The following is a 20,992-nucleotide window of genomic DNA, read 5'->3' as shown; positions in this document are numbered from 1 at the left end:
CACGATCTTGACATCGAGAGCAAAAAGGTAAATAAGCATTACCCCGCGTGTGATTTATGTTAAAATGACTTGATATACTTCAGACAAAATTTTTATAACAATGATACAAAGTTGAAGCAGGATATGTTTCTAATCAAGTACATGACAGTTGCAAACCCTGCAAGGCGAACTATCACTAAAGAGGAGAAGAAGAAGAGAAACAGATCTGTGACGATTTGCTACCATGTAACAGATGAAGATGTATCATGAGTTGAGGACAGATTACGACGTCTGGCTAGAAAATATGTAATCACAGGACAAATTCCAAACGAAAATCGTGGTGTCGGCGAAAGAATGAAAGGGTTGAAGAGCAGACAGATCAGATTAAAAGAAACATTTTGAAATACAAATGTAGCGAGGCACACTATTCCCGACGAGATACCTGCTGTTCTTTTTTGTCACCTGAACTGAACTTGATTACGTGAAAACGATACGACAAGTGCATTCGGTTTTGTGGTTTGAAATGTGCTTTGTCTAAATACAAGTATTTCAATCTAGGATTTGGTTATCTTGGGAGGTCACAGACATCTGTTCTACATGTGCACAGTTCTTACTGAAAATTAAAGCTTCCTCTGTTGGATTAAAAAAATGGGAACAGTATTATAGGCTTCACAAAATGAATGCCATTTTTTTTCAAATATTAAAATCGACTATCTATTTTGACTGCCAGCAAAACCAGACACTTCCCAAAAGTCCTGATATACAGGGTGTTTCATAATTTCTATTACAAACTTTTATGGGTTGTAGAGGGGACTAAGTAGATAAAGTTTTGATTTGGAACCCATGTCCGGAAATGTTTCGTTTCTACGAAAAATAAGTTTGAAGCTCGAATCGATTTCACACCGCCTACTTCATTAGAAACAATGAAGATCTTCCTCCGACTCTACAGGTGTCTCATAAACAAGGTTCTTCATGTGGTCCCAAAGGAAAAAGTCGAGAGGAGTTCTGGCGACCGTGATGGCTAAGGAATTGGATCACCTCGAGCTATCTACCTTTCCCCGAATGTTTAGTGGAGACGTTCGCTGACTGCAAGAGAAAAGTGTGCGGGTGCGCCATCATGTAGGAACCATATTTGCTGACGTAGTGGCAGTGGCAAATCTTCACATAACTCTACCAGTACCTCTTGCAGGAAGGTCAAGTACCGGTACCTGAGACCCGTTAAGTGGTGCGTGGAACTACTCTTATAGTGCACACTGGCAAGAGCTCATTGACTCTAGTGAAGAGGGAGATGTGAAATCGATTCGATCTTCAAACTTATTTTGGATCGAAACGATACATTTCCGGACATGGGTTAATAATCAAAATTTTATCTGCTTAGTCCACTCTACAACCCGTAGATGTATGTAATAGGAATTATGAAGCACCCTGTATAAAGAAGCTAATGAAATATTTTGACATAAATTGATAAAAGTAAAGTGTTATACCAGGATGTGTTGAAATGGTGCACACAGAATGACAATAACAACATCATGCAGAATATCAGGAAGAAGCTTCATACTAGCTATATACTTCATACGTCAGTATTTGTGTTATCCTGTGAAAATAAGTATTTTTTGTGATTGTTTCACCAAAAATTTGGACATCATTATCTAACAATAAAATGTGTGTATACTGTAAATAATATAATATTATTGAGAAACACTGGTGCAGAAAAATGTAGAAAAACATTTATGCTTATTCATGGCTAAAGTGCAAATATTAATATGAAATGTAACATTTTCTAAAGTTTTCAGCTTCATTGTGTAATGACAAAGCGTTTGTGTTACAATAAATATCAGTATGACACATAATAGAAAAAACATTTTGGATAAATTAATATAAACCTCATATTGAGGGAAGCAGATAACGAGTTTTGTAAAAATTCAATAAATTTATTAATATATTCTAGGAAAATACAAATTCACAATTTTGTTTGAAATGTGTTTACCAATTCCATTCTAAGATTTTAATATATTATAATTTTTACGCATTAAATTTTCATCACGATATAGGTGTATTTTAAAAAACAGCTTTCCTGAAAAAAAAAAAACAGGTTTTTGTAGATAACTAGTTTTGTGGAAACACCCCTCAATTATTAAAACTACAAATAACCTCTCAGCATGCAACATAATTAAAAAATGACACTAATAGAAAGTTACTCATGATCATAACACCACATTTATTGAAACGATAAGATACGATTAACATTGTTGTCAGAAACAACAGGAGCCACAGCTAGCTACACTTCTTTTCGCGTGATGGAGACATCGTGTAGTCTAATATAATTTGAAACAAATATTGATCTCACACGTGTCTCGCAACTAGGCAGAGGCTTTTGCTGAATAAAACTGTTCTTACGTTTTGAACAATAATGACAAGTTGTGTGTGATGCTGCTAACTTTCCTCTTTGTTAACAAAAAGAGCCCTACGCATTAATAAAAAGAAAATTGGAGTAGGCCCTATAAACACAATAAATATTAACTCTTGATGGTACAAACTTATTAATACAGATATTTCGCTTATGCTCAGTCCGTCTTATCTTATAATTCTCTGGGGCAATAGTACCTGTATTGAGAGGGTTTAATTATACAGCAACGAATATTATGATTTACGGTACATTTCATTTAAATCCGAGGGAATGAGACATTTTTGGAAATTTTAAAGTCTTAATTATTACTTTTTCATTTATAAATCAGCTTTTTACAAAAACTATAGCGAAATGTTTAAATTAAATATTGATGTATCCGAAAAATATAATTTATTTTATTTTACCTGGCAGTGTTAAGGCCTGCTCATCCACTGACCCAAGTCTACAATTAATACAAATACATAATAATAATAATAATAATAATAATAATAATAATAATAATAATAATAATAATAATAGATATGTTGTGAAATATTATTATTGAAAGTGTATCATACAAAAATATGAAATAAAGTATTCATTGGAAACTACGGGACACCTTATTATTCAAAGAGGCAGTGTACCTTTGCTAAGCACTCCTTGCGGAGGCTGGCGGTACTATAGACCGCCATGTTTTGTAGGGAACGATCCATAGTACTGTTGGCTTCCGCAGGGAGCGCTTATCAGAGGTCTTCAGCATCTCTATAGTATCTAACTCGTTGGTTGGACCCATTCGAAACAGTCCAGCATCACAGTAGGCGAGGAGGCAATGAGACATTGTGTCTGTTGTTTTGTTTACTTTCCACGGTAGGACGGTTTCCTTGTATCTGTCGTGTTTTACAAACTCCTCTTACTGAAATGATTTGAAAAATTTGGCTATATCCCATGACACAGTGTAACTAAGAAGTCTTCTTTTTCTGTCATGTCAGGTGCGGGAACGTCAATATGCAGAGCATGCTTATTTAACAGGTTACTCAATTCTTTTGCCCGATTTATTCTTGGAATAATGAAGGAATAATAATAATATAATATCCAATAACGCTAATATAATAGTATTTATAATAATCAATAATACATTTCAACTCAGCATATTGAGAATGCCGTGCAACATAGTGACGTTGTACATTCCCTCGAAACTTGCCGGAAATTATCTTGGAATATATAAGGCATTTTATATCATCACCATCTTCACAGCAAAAAAATTCTAGTTCCCACTCTACATTAAAGCTCCTTCTTTTGAAGGTCGAAGGCTTGGGCAGGGGCATTCGTAAACCACCTTATACGTCCTGTATGGCCGCCACTGCCTTGTTTACGTATCAAGCACACGCTATGGCAGTCAGGGTGCCTTACGGGGGAGGAGGGCGAATGGAGGGGGTTACATTGCACGTTGCATTGTGACTACACAGTGATTCGGGAATCACCTTTTGGACATCTCTGGTAAAGGAACAGGAAAATGACGTCGAATATTCATTTTTATTAAAGCCACAGTTATGGAAAGCAATAATTTTACCTTCCTGCACTCTATGCTATTTGTGTCCTGTAGGCCAGATACCTTTTAATATTCTTCCATTTGGTTGTTTAATGTTTTTTGTTCAATGATAGGGCTTTTAACTTGCCATTATTCGCTCAGACTCTATGAATGGGCTCATAGTAATGCCGAGAACCATAGACCGTTTAGTTCGTAAGAGACTATACAGAGTGCACCTTAGATGATGGATCTATACTCCCTCGTAATCAATTATTTTGATGATGAGGAATTATAGGGAAGCAATAGGGGAGCCGGAGTAGCTGGAAAAATTCCCTTTGTTGTCTGTCCCACGGACTTATTTAACGTAAGTTATAAATTCGGAATGGAGCAGGATTTAACCTGGGCCCTATGGCTCATAAGCTCGATTCTCAACACTGAGCCACCATGGTGGTTATTGTTTGATAAAGTGGACTATAATATATTATAAGCTGTATAACTTGCTACAGAAATATCTAAAATAATCACACTTCAGAAAATGTTATATTAATCGTGTTTGTAAAAGAGATTTTCTATTATGAAGTATAATGTAATAGGCTGGAAATCATTATCTTTAACGATCACAATATAACAGCAAGGGCTGTCACAAGGTTAGAATGAATTAGATGAGAGGATAGATAAGTGACAGGAGACCAAAGACTTGTGAAAAAGTTGTCACTTAGCTTACCCCTCATCTAACCACTCTAACCGTGTCACAGCCCTCGGTCTCCTATCAGTACAGTTGTATTGTGACTGCTGAAGATAATGTTTATCTGCACGCGATATCATCACAGATGTTAAAGCGTGTATAAATAAACTTGTTTAATAATATTCTATAGATATAATATTTCCATTTTACAATTTCAGTTACATGTCCATGATTCTGCACTTCAGGAAATTAGATGTCTTGAGAATATTGAGAATTCTCCGTTCTTTAAAAACAATCAAAGGTAAGATGCAATTTGCACTGTGCTATTCATTGTGTGATATTATACATTAGCAAGTTCCGTTTTCCTATTATGGTATGATATAGCGAATATGACTTTTTAATTTCTTTTTTACTTTATCACTATCATCATCGCCATCATTATCGTTGTTATAGTTGAATCATTTATTATTTACTTATTTGTGTTCAAGTCATTTTTAATTTTTCTTCTGCAATACCTATTAGGTTACTGAAACCTCTTAGCCTACATGTCTATTTGGTTCCTCCAAGAGGTGTAAGTTGATTTTAATGATTTCCCAATCACAATTTATCGAAATAATGCACATGTGTATTGTATTACAGGAACGTTTTATATTTAAGCATGCCTGTAAAAAAATCAATGTTTAAAGAAAAATGTATAGCACTTTGAAAACAAAAGTTTGAACTACCGGTATATCAATACATCTGATTTTAGAAGCTTATTGTAACGTGTTGGATTCATTTCCGGGTGACGGGATTTTTCTTGTTACAATAATTTTCAGAATGGCCTCGAGATTTACTCAGTCTCGTATCTTTTTTTTTAGTAAGTTATTTTACGACGCTTTATCAACGTCTCTGGTTATTTAGCGTCTGAATGAGATGAAGGTGATAATGCCGGTGAAATGAGTCCGGGGTCCAGCACCGAAAGTTACCCAGCATTTGCTCATATTGAGTAGAGGGAAAACCTCGGAAAAAACCTCAACCAGGTAACTTGCCCCGACCGGGAATCGAACCCGGGCCAGCTGGTTTCGCGGCCAGACGCGCTGACCGTTACTCCACAGATGTAGACTCAGTCTCGTATCAAATAAAATTGGGTACCGGATTTTTTCTCGGGGTAAAAGGCAGTTGGAGCGTGGTCTCGATCACTAACTTCCCCAACACAAGTTATAATTTCAGGGATTTTAACCCGTGCTTCCTGGCTTATAATCTCAGTGAGCTAGCACTGAGCAATCATGGCGAAATACACAAAATGTCAAGGTGGCTAAATATAACATTTCCTGAAATCAATAATATTGCAAATGGTCATTTGAAATTATCCTGATGTAAATAGTTGCTTGGAACATAGTTTGTAGAGTAACTGGCTGTGGACTGGAAGATCTTGGGTTCAATTCCGGGTGGTATCGGGATTTTTTGTCATTGCCAAATTCCCGAATCAAAGTGAGCAATGGGTCTATACCGGATGTAGAAATTGGTCAGAGAGTAGTGCCGATCATCCCACTTCTTTCTAGTGTGAAGATAATAAATTCATGAAGCTATAGTTCATGCGCCTTCATGGTGACATTTTGAGCTCTCTTCAATTATATGAACAATTTATGCTTCTTCGAAAAGTAACTGAACTACAAAGACAACAGTTCAGTTTGTATCAATGTCAACTTAGTGCTCTAATTCTGCAAATTTTGGGGGTAATTAAGATAAGGTCTGGAGTGAAATAATTCATTTATATATTGCTAAAAAATTAGCCAAACAACTTCTTGATTCATTCATAGGATGCTGTCGTCATGAACTTTAAACCCTATATTTAGCAACAATAGTAATATGCGTTACAAGAGCGGTATGTTGATGTTTTCATGTTCGAGGAAAAGACTGAAAAAGCGAAACGTAGTTGAGCTTTTTTAATTTCCGAGAACATGAAAACAAACATACCGATCGTGTATCGTACATTATTTTGTGCGAAGATCGTTTATTACATACCTGAAAGACGAATTTCTAATTAGTTGCAATGAAATCTCCATCTTGGTTTCTGTTCAATGACGGTAACTTTTGAAAACTAAAATATCTATCTTCAGCAATGTTCCTATAAAATGTTATCTGTGTTTACTATATTCCAGCAGGCCGTGATATACGTCTGTCTTTTTTTCCCCCAGTCTATAAATGCGAACTTAAAACAATCGGTAAGGTTATTTAATGATTTATTTTTCCATTTTATTATTTTAACAATATTATTTATATAACATACTGCAGTAATAACATCGGCATCTGGAATCTTGTTGATTTTTTCACGGCCTCCTTAATGTTACTTGCATTACAAATGCAGTAACTTTTGTGGTGTTGTAGAGTTTACTTAATTTTTGCAAATATTTAAAAACAATAATTAACATTGCAATTCAGGTGAAATTGCAGTGGTAAGTTTCCAATTTATAATTATTACTATGTTAAACGTCTCTAAAAATGTGTTAAAAGCCTAAAGCAGTAAAATGAATATGGCGCTTAAGCGGTAAGAAGAGAGAAATTGTTATGTGTGTTACGTTGGGAATACTGAATGTGGTATTTCACACTTACCGCGTATTGGTTTTGTGCGGAAAGCAAGCAAATACGCACGATCTCGCACAAAATATTTTACATAGTCATTTTGCAAACAAACTGTAGTCAACAATGGTCATCTTCTTTGACAGTGTACCGAAGTGAGAAATCTCTTTCTTCAGTCTCAGAGTCACAGTGCTGAGGACCTCTACAAGGGCTTAGTATCTCGTATGCCCTTCAAGAGCAAGAATCAGCTTGGCATCTATGAGACATACTCCGTACAAGCCTCTGAAAGTTCACACTTGGGTTATATTTCTCCATTCGTCATTTTGTGCCACTGCAAGTTATTGGAGGTCCTGTGGGTCTCGAGGACGCCTACGAATGCTTCTTTCAAGTATAAGCCATAAGTGTTCAATGGGATTTAAGTCTGGACTCATCGCTGGCCAATCCATTATAGGAATTTCGTCACTAAGGAAGTTCATGAAGATGGCAGCAACATGGTGTCTTGCGTTGTCATGCCATACATTTAGCACCCATACATTTCACTGCAGGCAGAAAATGTTTTTCCAATATGTTCTCGACATAGCCAATTGCATTTAGCCGACCCGGAACGACTAAGACGACATTTTTAATTTCTAAGCTGATGGTTTACTGTTCGGTTTGCTTGGACTGCGATGAATATATGACCCAAATAGACCCTATTATGTTTCTTGAATGGAAAAAATGTTGCCGTATATAGTAACATCACAAAATAGCCAATTATAGAATACTAAGACTATAGGGCCACTACAAATCTATTGCTCTAATTTTTTGAGCGGTATATTTAGACTTACATAGGCATTTCACAAAGGAAGAGCAGTGTAGACCTATTCTTGTATTCTAGGTTGCCTTAAATATATTTACTTATAATACCCGTAGATAATTGAACAGTACCGAAATGTCTAATTCGCATATGTTTTGTTCCAGGTGCGAAGAGTATTGTTCATAGTCTGTTCAAATCCATAATGAAGTTATGGACGGTAGTAATTCTGTTTGTAATATTACTGTCTACATGCGCTGTGATGGGACTTCAGATGTATATGGGAGTATTTACACAAAAGTGCATCAGAGATTTCCCTTGGGGAAACTTAACAAACGAAAATTGGTTTGGATTGTGTAATAATAAAAGTAAGTTTAGCTAATACTTTGTAAAACAGAAATATGAAAAGTTATATGAAGTATATAACAGTTTTAAGACAAACATATCGTAGTTCAATTTGAACATATTAGTGAACATATTAGTGTACATATCTCGTCATTATGGAGCAATAACAAGGGAGTGAAACTACTGATGGTTAAATTTGTTTACGATATCTATATTTTCTCTTTGAGCAGTTACAATAAAACTAACTCATGAAGATTAAAGCTTTTACTATTTGTATCCAGTTCATGCAATAAATTTACATTTTAAATTAATCTCTCTACATTGACCCCAATTACATGAGTGGATAAAATACTTTATTTTCTCAGGAATATATTTTAGTGTTAATTAGTGAGATTCTGTTTTTCATTGCAATGTAGTGATAGTAATGACGTTGGAAAAGTGATTTAATTACGGCGAGAAAACAGAATTATTCTCATTCTGACAGCATTTCTGTTCATAAAAATATTTCTCGTTAAAGTGACAAGAATTTGTTGCTAGGTTTTCAACCTGGTAAATCAATACTTTACAATAAATTCATAACACTTGAAGTCTTTTATTATTACATTTTATTATTGCTTTTTTGTGATAAGCACAGAAATTACAGTGACACAAAAATAACTTTAATTAATAATGCAAATTTAAAACTATCATCTCTTCTAGGAAGACATTTTTCTTCTTTGTTCTACTATGTACACTTTTAACACGTCTTTTATAATCATTGACTAACTTTACAACTTCTTTACTGTGTTAATTTTTAGGAAATTACTTCACAATAGGAAACCAGAGGATAGCTCGGAACCTTCACTAAGCTTTGGACAATGAAAGATAACACTTCGAAACTAGTTAGCCAGGTAATTATCTAAAAAGTTAACGCAGTAAAAAGATTGTAAAGTTAATCAGACATTTTCCATTAATATTTATGGCTGAAATTTTGTTTGTCCCAGTATTGCTTCCAAAAAACACAGTTTTTACTTATAAATTCTTAATACCAACATAATATCTTTCTCGAAATCACCCATGCTACTATTGTTCTATATATAACGCTAAACTCCACAGCTGTATGGTGTCTATTGAAAATGTATGTAGCTATTGCAAAACTTTTTCCTTTCTAACTCTTTACATGAAAAAGCTTAGCTCCTTCCCTGAATCAACCTTTTAAATGTAACCAATTTTATAAGAACTAACAAGGTTACAATATTTATGTAAATCTCTAATAGTAAAATTCAGACTTTTCGTGGTAATATCTATGATATTATCGCAATCTCATAGGTATATTCAATGTAGAGCACAGCAACCTTTAAACACCATGTTAGCTTTGTAACATTTTATAATTTATATTTATAACGTTCTTTTAGTTTAAACTTTTGAATAGTACGGAAAAGACAATCTCCATAATAGTATTCAACTTATTGTCATGCTTAAAAATCGCAAGCCTTTCTGAATATAATTATGGAACTTTTAGAATTGATTACGTTCCAGACAGTTGTAGCCATTGTGAATTTACTCTGAAATACAGAAGCTATTTACATTTGGAATTTTAGCATAAAATGCCGAATTCAATTAATTCCGGCACATTAACATTAGTTCGCTGCTACAATCTATTGATTATAAAATGTCATGTTCATCATCATATTCTCCGTAACAGCATGTGTAACCCTTTTAGGGTAGAGTTTGGTAGTATCGGACATCGGGTAATATCGGACAGTGAGTTTCTTTCATCTACCACCAGATGATAGTACCTGAATGACATGGTTACCTTTCTGTGATGTCGCATACAGAAACGTAATCATGTCATTCAGGTACTACCATCTGGTGGTAGATGAAAGAAACGCACTGTCCGATATTACCCGCTGTCCGATACTACCCAACTCTCCCCTAATTAATTGTATTTACAATATTTTAAACAGCTATAAGATTCTTAGGTATTACTTTAGTCTTAGGTAACGAATAGGCTATAAAAACAAGTGTATTATTATCAGACATTCCTTCATAATTTATGCACTTTAGTAATTAACTTAGCTATTTTATTACCAAATTTGGAACAGATGCATATAATTTTAGGCTACTTTAATTCATGTAACTAAATAGAAAATTATATATTCAACAACTTTAACTTCCTCAAATAATAATCCTTAAAAGAAATTAACTGAATTCATTTGAAACTAACGGCATACCAGTACAAACAATAATTCAACATAATCCTTAAATTTTGACTTGCATGAATTTCTTTTACTGGCAATTACTTGTACTGTCATAGTAACCAGAACGTCCAGCAAGGATATAGGAACATTGTGAAAATTATTGAAACTGACTTAGAGGATCAGAGATTTTGTATTTTTACTGAATTATGATAATATACTTGTTTTTATGAACGCTGTATTATTTTCATTGTGAATAAAAAAGGGAACGGACATAATAGTTAACGCTACACATATGCACCTTGCTGTTATAGCACTCTGGTATATCCCAGACGATACATCAGATTATCTGTTATGTGGAAATACATCAGGATCAAGGTAAATTAATCATTTAAATCTGATCTATTTCAGCTTACTTGCTGCTTCGCTATACTTGCTATGTTTATTTCCCCACTTCATAATCATATAGATTTCTTATATATTTTAATCGTAAGCAAATTTGTATAGTAAAATTTAAGTTTTCATACCGGTACTTGTATTGATGACTTGATTCCTATCATTCATACACAGATTTATTTATTTATTTATATACCTAATTAATTAATTAATTTTTAAATGTTAAATACCTAAGGCATTTATTTCATATTCAAGGTGACGGTAATATAAACATTTAATATCTATATTCAGGAAAAAAGTAATATACTGAAGTAACAAGTTGCAAATAAATAATATATTTTGCCACAGTAAGGGCATTGAAAATGCGATAACGTCATTTCCCATAACTATGGTCCTGGAACACAACTATGGTCCATTCAAATTTTGTACTCCATAACGTAGTACCTCGTTTATCTGTATTTTTGCTGTACTGTAGTTTGAAGTCAAGTCACTGCAGCTATCTACGAACGGTCTATGTTACTTCTACAATGTTCTTTGATTAGTTGTATCGTGGACCATAGTAGTGTTCCAGGACCATAGTTATGGGAAATGACGGTATTGTATTTAAGTTTTGGGAACGTCCATGAGAAAATGTCCAAAAATGAAAATAATAAAAATATATTTTCGTCTACGTATTATACATCAAATGAAAGCTTGAAATTACTATTTTTAGGCTACATGTCAATTTTCTTCATTTTAAGAATGTATTGGACACTACATTATAAGAAATATGACATGGTCCAACACTTAGCATTATGATGATTCATAACATTATTTCACGTTACGTTCAGAAGTCTAATAAGTGAGGCACACATAATTTTTAGGCACCAAGATATCCTCTCTATCTTCTATTTAAAAAATATAATCCTTTTATGTAAGTACACTATAAGGAAAAATCAATATTTTTAATTTTGAAAATGGTTGTCTTCATGTCACACTACTGACAAAATATTTCAAAAGTTTCCGTAACAAGATTATTACTGGTGCAATTTACTGGTAATTTTAAGAAATGCTAGTTTATTGAGTGGTCCATAGGTGGTGCAAAAAGTTGTTTCGCTAGCAACGTCGTTTTTTTTTTAATAATTGTCCAAACATTGGTCACACTACTGACGCTGCTGCTGTTTGAAGTGTATTCAGTGCTGTATCATCTAAAAAATTGCTCTATTGAATCTACTAGCCTAATAACAAGTAGTAAATATTGTATTATATTATGTGTGCAATATTAAAGCTAAAGTACCTCAGTTTGAATCCATACTTAACATAACTTTACAAGCAACTTAGGTTATTGTAGATTAATTTAAATATTTTTATTTCATCTTTTTAAAGTTCTAGAATGACTAAAACTGGAGCTGAGATACAAAGGGAATATGCAGAAAAAAAAAAGAATGATGAAGACTACAAACGCCATAGAGCTGCCATTGATAAGAGTTATAGAGAGAAGAGAAAATCGACAATGATAAAACTTTCAGATCTAAAATAGTTAAAAAAAAAACAAAATGAATGAATGAATGAATGAATGAATGAATGAATGAATGAATGAATGAATAATGTCAGGCGAAAACAAAAAAAAAATAATTGTTCTATAGAAAAATATCAACTGTTGTCATCACTAACTACAACAAAATTGTTATAGATCACTTTGCAGGAGAGAATGCCTAACTTTATTTACAGACATATAAATTTCGGTAACTTAGGCTTGATTTGTGTCAAGTGTTCATATTAAACAATAAGAGTTAATTCATTAATATAACTTTATTTTTTGCTATCTGTTTGATGTCTCCACATTGTTACGTCAGAGCCTTCCCAAACGTTAATGTCGTTTGGCGTGGTTCTTCCTCCCATAACCAGCATTTAGTAACTTCATGCAAGTGACATGACGTGTCTTTTAATTTCACATGAGAAATAGCCTAATTTATGTGATTTCCATGTTTTATGACGTACTTAATACACCACGATTTATATTCTGATTCTCAAAATACTCAATTTCTTACTTCCAAGACTTACTAATGTTTTGATGCTCAAAAATTTTTTTCAGCAATTGCCCACACGGTTACGTATGCCTACAAGGCTTTGGTAATAATCCTGCAAATAGTTACACCAGTTTTGATACATTTGGTTGGGCCTTTCTCTCGGTCTTCCGAGTGGTAACAAACGATTCATGGGAGAGATTGTACCAAATGGTAAGGAAGTTACGTAAGTTACGTTAGATAAATTTTGTAATTTGCTAATTAGTTATCCACATTTTTCTTACCCTTTTATTTTATTCTTACGATGTAGTAAGAATTTTGTTTGTAATTATATTACATAATAAAATAACACAATGAATAAATTTTTATACCATACATGTAGAAACGTTTTTGGAAGTTTGTTGCCCATAAGCACATGCGTCTAACTCCATCCCCGATCACAATTTCTTTTGTTAATATCTATATCTTGCTCCTTGAGGTGTTATCTGTTGCCACTCATGATGCTTGTAAATTACTGAATGTATTAAAAACACTTTAATACACCACACAGTGATAGTTACCTTATAACAATAAATTGCAGTAATTACTATTAGTTACCTCTGATAAGGTTGCCTGATATGTAGGGGAGAGTTGGGTAGTATCGGACAGTGAGTTTCTTTCATCTACCACCAGATGATAGTACCTGAATGACATTGTTAGATTTCTGTGATGTCGCATACAGAAACGTACAGGCCAGTTACTTTATGGCGACAGCTCTGGCCTGGCGACGCAGTGGTTTGGGCAAGTTCACTGTTTGTTCGTAGGGGTTTTCATTTTAGTCTTCCCTTGGCTGCGGTAGCGGTCACATCTCGGGAGCGTTAGTGTGGGCGTACAGTCGCGCTAAGGACGTACTACACCACCACCATCTTGTATATTGCAATTTAATGTGTTTGTAGATTTCATTCAGTTACTTAAATAATTGTAGTGCTTCTGTTTTGTATTGTTTAGTATGTAATATTTATTGTCTAGATACACTGTTATTTTCTGTTTGTGAAAAATGATGCCTGTTAGAAGCAAACTGAAAGGTCGGGTATTGCATTCGCAGTCGCGAGAAGTCGTGAGCAACGTGTAGCGAATTATGAAGATAGAGTCGGAAGAAAAAAACCTAACGAATGTTGGAAAACTTGTAGCAGAATTTACCGCTGTGTCTGAGAGCTGTGTTAGCCAAATAATAAGGGAGACTAAAGACATTGATATTCGGCGCCAAAATTAACTGTGGACAACTTTAATGAAGCTGTCATAAGACGAACCAAAGCACGAGTTCTATATTTCACAGAAATAGCGGCCCACACTTAAAAATATATATATTACTGAAATTGAAAGACTATCGACTTTCAGGGAGGTATCTCGACTTTGAGGAAAGTTATTTTGAAATTAGGATTTCATTGAAAAAAAAACACAAAATAATCGCCAAATTGTGATGGAGCATCACAGCATTAGGGCCAAAAGTTTGCAGTATTTGAGGAAAATAAAGAAGTACAGAGAAGAAGGCCGCTCCAGCTTTTACATGGATGATGATGATGATGATGATGGAAAAGGTAACAGTGAAGCACTGATGAATATTACCGGTATTTCCGCATGAGTATATTTCACTATTAATTAGTGATTCACTGTTAAATATAGTGATTCCATTGCTGCTCATTGTATTTCCACATTAGTTTACTTCTTTAGTGTTTTTATTGTTCCGAACTCCTGCTCATTGTATTTTCATGTTAGTTAATTTCTATAGTGTTTATTAGTGACTATTGTTCCGGAGTATGAAGTGAACACAGTGACAGGAGCTCAAAATTATGCAGACCCTGCAAACGTGCGGGGGAGACGTGAGACTTCATTTCTAATATGACTGTATTTCCCCCCCTCCATTCGCTTCGGCTCGGATCGGTCTCCCTCCCACAGTCGAACCTTCTCCTCTCTCGCCACCATAAAGTAACAGGTCTGTAACCATGTCATTCAGGTATTACCATCTGGTGGTAGATGAAAGAAACGCACTGTCCGATATTACCCGATGTCTGATACTATCAAACTCTCCCCTATATTTATTATCAGGCAGTACATCTTCTTTGATGATATATGTCAAAGAAAGAACAATTGTACTATGCATCTGAATTCTGATTAGTGTAATGTGTAGCTAAATAATCGGCGATATATTCAATATAGGGGGAAAGGAACTGGTTACCCTATCCCATTATCTCCTGACTTAGTTGTCTCATAAGTGGTGCCTTGTTGTTGCCACTTTTGTGGTTCAGACCTGTCCTCGGACAGTTGACTAAACAACTCATAATGTAGGCTAATAACGTCCAACTTTACTTCGAGGATTGAAGGAGCACTTTACACTGAACTCCGCACGCGCAATTCTAAAATTGCATTGCCGTTTATTTCGCATTCTAAATAGCAGAAATCGTGTATGTGACAATATTCAACCGGGACAGTTAACCATTTTTGTACGACATTTCACCAATACAGAAAAATTTTAAATCATATATTCCTCGAAAATTTTGAATAACGCTACGGGTTACTTTCTTTAACACATACTAAGAACTACCTATGCTACTTTGAAATGAATTGAAGTTGAAATGAATTAGAGGAAGTTATTAGCAGATCATTCGCCTTATCTCTCTCTCTCTCTCTCTCTCTCTCTCTCTCTCTCTCTCTCTCTCTCTCTCTCTCTCTCTCTCTCCCAAGAACGCCCACTTCTTTGCCGATAAAATAATAAATTAATACATTGCTTGCTGTTACCACAATGTAGTCTTGTTTAGAGATCGCCGCTCTATTTCATATATACGACATGGTTATCACTTTGTTAAAGGAAATATCAATGTAAAATCGTCGCCATGTGCCAGGCCTATTGCGGCCTGTGGGATAAAACGGCCCTGCATATAATATATCCTGCATAGGATAGAATCTGAAGTCCCCTTTGTCTACTGCTGTTCTCAATATTTGCCTTCAGCATGGAAACAGTCACTGAAAAACACGAAATTTCATCACTATTTTATGTAAGTCAATGTTTGGCTTCGTACAATTTATGCGACTATATTAAAGCAAGAAGCTGAAAATGTGTATATGTGAAATATACAAGAAACTAATTATAGATATGTTCTCTGCCTTTTAGAAATCGTGAATGAAGACAGATAATCACAATATGCTAATAAAATTACTTGAAATGTTTTAGAAATGTTTCATTTTGTACCAATTCCAGACACTGCAATTTTACAAATGTTGAACTTGAATATTTTCAGACTCATGTTCTGTATGTAACTACATTATGGTACAAGATACACGCGACGTCATCAATCCCCCAAACAGCACCACACACCCCAACCATGCCACACCGACCACACACACCAAGACGAGTCCAAAAATGCATCACAATGCCACCCTCCCAATAAACAACAACAACAAAACAAAACGAAACAAAAACGTACTTCTAATGTGATAATGTTATGCTTTGAGAGTCACAGAAGATGTTCCAAATGGTGACAATTCACATTAATGCACATTCGAAGGCGTTCCCGAAAGACCGTATGACGTCCCTGCATGTTGCTGACTAAATGGACACACAACCCTGTCGAATGCGTTGCTGCATGTCGTCTGGTGTTGTGAGAATGTTCTGGTACACACTGTCCTTTACAGTCTCCCACAGGAAGAAGTCGAGTGGCGACAGGTCCGGAGAACGTGCAGGCAACTGTACGTGGATCGTGGCATCGAGAGTTGTGGTTTGTTTACATGTTAAGACAGCAAACACACAAAACACGACGTCTACGGACGACGGTGCGGTATAGCCTTGTGTAATACAGTGTGATACAAAAATCACTTGACAATGATGAAAACAGTGTTATTTTGAAATGACAAGTAAGCATAAGATATTATTTTCCTTGGAACAATCTTTTAGTGATCAGTTTCTACTGGGAAATACCGTACAGAACAACATTATTACAATATTGTATTGCATTACACTGGGATGAACATGACTAGGTTCTCAGTGCAACTTCACAGCGCACTACACAACTGACAATGTTCAAAGTGTATTCCATTCACTTGAAGCCAGTTTCTCATTATATCCTAACATTCCTCTGATAGTCTTTAGAGTGTCGCTTGTGAAATATGTTGGATAACAAGGCTAATTCTGTGTTTAAATTTATCTGTAAATGGGGGCTTTGTATGAGAAACATACGGTTTCACATATCGATACCATCATGAGTAAACCTCGTAATTCCAAAACTGAAAGTTTACAGGGGCCAAGGCAGATCAATCGGCTGTTGACCTCATGTCCATACGCCTGAGCAAAGGTGAACGATCATCGAACCAGAACGGAGATATCGAGTGGTTAGCACGATGTGATGAAATATGACGTATTCAATTTAATTGCATATTTCATTTTTATATGTAATTATTTTTTTCACTGTCCCAAAGTTTTAATATATTATTTACATACGCTTTAATATCTGTTTAAAATGCCACTGATTTCAAATCAGAGCTTTCTATTATTATTATTATTATTATTATTATTATTATTATTATTATTATTATTATTATTATTATTATTATTACTATTATTATTATCCAGTTTCTTCATTTTATGGTGTACGTTATTATAGAGTAACGTGTTTTCAAAATCTCTCACAAATTTATGGTACCGGTACGGGTATTTAGATAATTTTGGGTTATAAAGTCATCTGTCATCAGCTCTTCTCTGTTTTCTAAATTATCATAATCATGCATGCTACAGCTTTCCCCAGTACCACTCTTCTTTACCTCCTATATTCCATCCTTTTATTCCTTTTTATTTTCTCTTTCCTCTTCATCTTATCGTTGAAAGTATTTCTTTTTCCTTGTTTTCCTCGTTCTCATTCCATTAATGATTTTTCTTTCTTACATCTTGTGTTCTGTTTGAAAATTTTAAAGCAACAGACACGAACGATAATAGAATGCAATTAAAAACACACAATTCATAACATTAAGAGGTTAGGTATAGCTTAGAGTAGTAAAATTTTGGAAATATTCAAAATTTTTTTCTTCCATTACTGTATCTTGTACAATAATGAAAATTAGTATGTGTAAAACACTGTCCTTCTGCTATATGAAAAAAATATTTTTATGATTAAAAAAAATATTTATATATTTGTTCAAAATTCAGTTCATTGTGTAGTGATGAAGCGTTTCCCACATAACTCAAACTATCCAACATTCTGTGATGAAATTTTTGTGTGTATTTATGCATGTCATATCTACAGTATGATGCAAGATCACTTCACTATCTTTCATAGATTCTCTGATAAAAATTAAATTAATTTAAAAATGATCAAATCAGTGTTTTCTTCTAACACAAAAAAATATATATTATTTATTAAGGAATGTAGTTTAAAGAGCATGATATTGTAAGCATGAGTTTCAGCAATAAAATAAGAGAGAGAACATGAAACATTTAAAGGGTTTATGTGTTATGGGGGAAACTCTTCATCAATCACTGCACAGTGAACTGTCACCATTTTGAATTTAAAAAAATACATATTTTTAATCGTAAAAATATTTTTTTCATATAGTAGGACAGTGGTTTTTTTTTACACATACCAAATTTGCTTATTGTACAAGATACAGTAGTGGAGGAAAAATGTTGAATATTTCCAGAAATTTTACTGTTGTAAGCTGTGCCTAACCCCTCAAAAGCACGAGGACGAATAGCTATAGTAATTGGTGTATTAGATATATTAAATTATAAACTGCGTTTTCAATATAATGTTTTTTGCTTTCAGATTATGGAATCTGTTGGTCCTTGGCATACTTTGTACTTCATTATGATCATATTATGTTCAGCAAGTTTTAGTTGCATCTTTTCTGCCCTTATTTATTTTGTTACAAGTGAGAGTGAATATAAAATTGAAGAAGACGAAAAAGTTGAACAGGAGCAAAGGGTGAGTATTGTTTTGACTGTAAATTATTTATGACTGAACCACAGACTGGATTTGATCTCTCAACAGAATAAGAGCATGTGATTAATGCATTTGCGTACTTTACTCCTATGATACTTGACAGAATTGAGGGTTATTAAAAACTAATTAACGTCCCTTGTCGAGAATGCAGTCACCCACTAGGTTACAAATATCAATATTAATCAATGTCATTCTTTCAAATTTTAGGCTGCATTCTTAGAGATAACACATAACTCAAATAGACATAACTCTTCCTATTTTCATAATATTGCAGCTAACATGATTTGATATAATTCACAATAAAACAAAAAAATAAAAGTTAAAAGTATAAACAATAGACAGGGGATTTAAGGAAATCCAACGATTGCATGAAATGTCTACACTCGAATTAAAGTAATAAAATACAATATGCAAAGTTAAAAAAAAATAATAATAATAGCCCGACTGAATTTTCTAAGTTCCAGATTCAATGCAATGCGCATGCTCAGTGCTCCAAAGCAATGGTACACACAAAATCGCTTCGGCAGTTATTGAAATTCATTTTACGTCGATTGTTGTAACCCGAAGACATTTGAAAAGATGCGATGAAAATTTATTGACCTATTCTGAATAGTAGATGAATGTTTATAGATCGTGCAGTAGAAGAGAATGACTGTAAACGAAATTAATCTCCAAAGATAAAATTATCTCTTACCTCAACATCATCCAAACCCTGAACTTTGCAGTCTGCGTGCAAGCACTTCAACACAGAGCTTTCAGAATGTTTGCGATGAATTATCATAATTGGGGTTGTCGTACTGCATACTACTACGATTTATTTCAAATCATCCGTCGTCAAGTGAGGTTGACCACTGGGATCCGGAGTTAACAAACATAAAAGATAAAAGGAAATTAAACGAGCAAAATAATGATTCGATTTGTACATTAAAACAAAAATTTACATGTTAACATATAGATGATAGTGTAGAATTTAAAGAGAGGCCTTCAGAATTTCCATTACAATCTTCTGAACCTCATAAAAGGGAATTTTAAAGGATTTAAACATGTAAATTTTGGTAAACAACCCCTCGCTCCAAATAGTAAGCCTGGGACTCATCACGGTAACCCAGGTCAGAGTGCGTTTTGTTTTTAGTACATTCACCGCGCTAATCACTATTGTTGATATAAAACATGACAGCGGTATATCAATTCAATTCACAAAAGAACGATAAACATAAACAAAAATAAGTTAAATGAATAAATAAACATAAATAAATAAATATTACTCGACCGAGGCTAGTGGAGTCCTGCAGCCCGCAGCGCCACTTGTACTATTCCTGCATTAGTACAGCGTCATTGCTATAGTTCACATTACGTCCGCGGGTCCACTCGCCTCGGTCGAGTAATAATTATTTACTTACTTACAAATGGCTTTTAAGGAACCCGCAGGTTCATTGCCGCCCTCACATAAGCTCGCCATCGATCCCTATCCTGTTCAAGATTAATCCAGTCTCTATCATCATATTCCACTTCGTAATAATTAAATAAATGAATTGAGAAACAAGTAAATCAAAATAGATTAACAAATAAAGAAGAATAAAAAACCTTTAATTTTATTATTATACATTTAATTTAATTTTAGTCGTTTACTGTTTAGTGCTTCCTTTCATTCCCTTGAGCGTCTGTTGTCACTGCTTAAACTTCCCATGTAGGTATGTACATGTAACTCATTGGTATAATCATTTTTAATCTTACAGGAAACATCAGAAAGAAAGCGAGAAGCCCTAGAAAATAGAAGTACAAAGAAGGCAGAATCAAGAGCGCAGGTAGTAACAAGGGTAAAAATACATGACAGTGTTAAAACCAGGATCACTTCTGGAGAGTTCAGTGCTTGTATGCAAGAAGACTGCCAGATTTGGGCTGCCGAAACACTATTCACTTAAAACAAAATCAAATTCATATTTTTAATAAAGTGATCGTCAATAAAACGACAAACTTGGCACAATTGTTAATCATACCACCACCACCACCACCACCACCACCACCACCACCACCACCACCACCACCACGAAACAAATTGATAGACAGGAATTTTCAGATTGGCGACACTTAGTCACTCTTTTATCTCGGCATGGAACTAGTGTAGAACATACGAAAAAGTATAAAAAAGTGGCATGAAATAAAAATACG

General features: G+C 34.3%; 1 protein-coding gene across 1 annotated transcript in view; it reads left to right on the top strand.

The window, feature by feature from the left end:
• The window catches only part of LOC138705921 (sodium channel protein PaFPC1-like), a 127,470-nt gene that overhangs the window by 18,400 nt on the left and 88,078 nt on the right, over window positions 1–20,992 (top strand). Inside the window, exons 6-11 of the mRNA XM_069834696.1 lie at window positions 4,797–4,879; window positions 8,101–8,301; window positions 10,770–10,833; window positions 12,926–13,070; window positions 18,647–18,805; window positions 20,560–20,628. Coding sequence (XP_069690797.1) covers window positions 4,797–4,879; window positions 8,101–8,301; window positions 10,770–10,833; window positions 12,926–13,070; window positions 18,647–18,805; window positions 20,560–20,628 — 721 coding nt within the window. The remainder of the gene's footprint in view (window positions 1–4,796; window positions 4,880–8,100; window positions 8,302–10,769; window positions 10,834–12,925; window positions 13,071–18,646; window positions 18,806–20,559; window positions 20,629–20,992) is intronic.

The sequence above is a fragment of the Periplaneta americana genome, chromosome 9 (assembly GCF_040183065.1).
Source record: "Periplaneta americana isolate PAMFEO1 chromosome 9, P.americana_PAMFEO1_priV1, whole genome shotgun sequence".
In the NCBI taxonomy this organism is placed as follows: domain Eukaryota; kingdom Metazoa; phylum Arthropoda; class Insecta; order Blattodea; family Blattidae; genus Periplaneta; species Periplaneta americana.
This window is presented reverse-complemented; position numbering and strand designations above follow the sequence as displayed.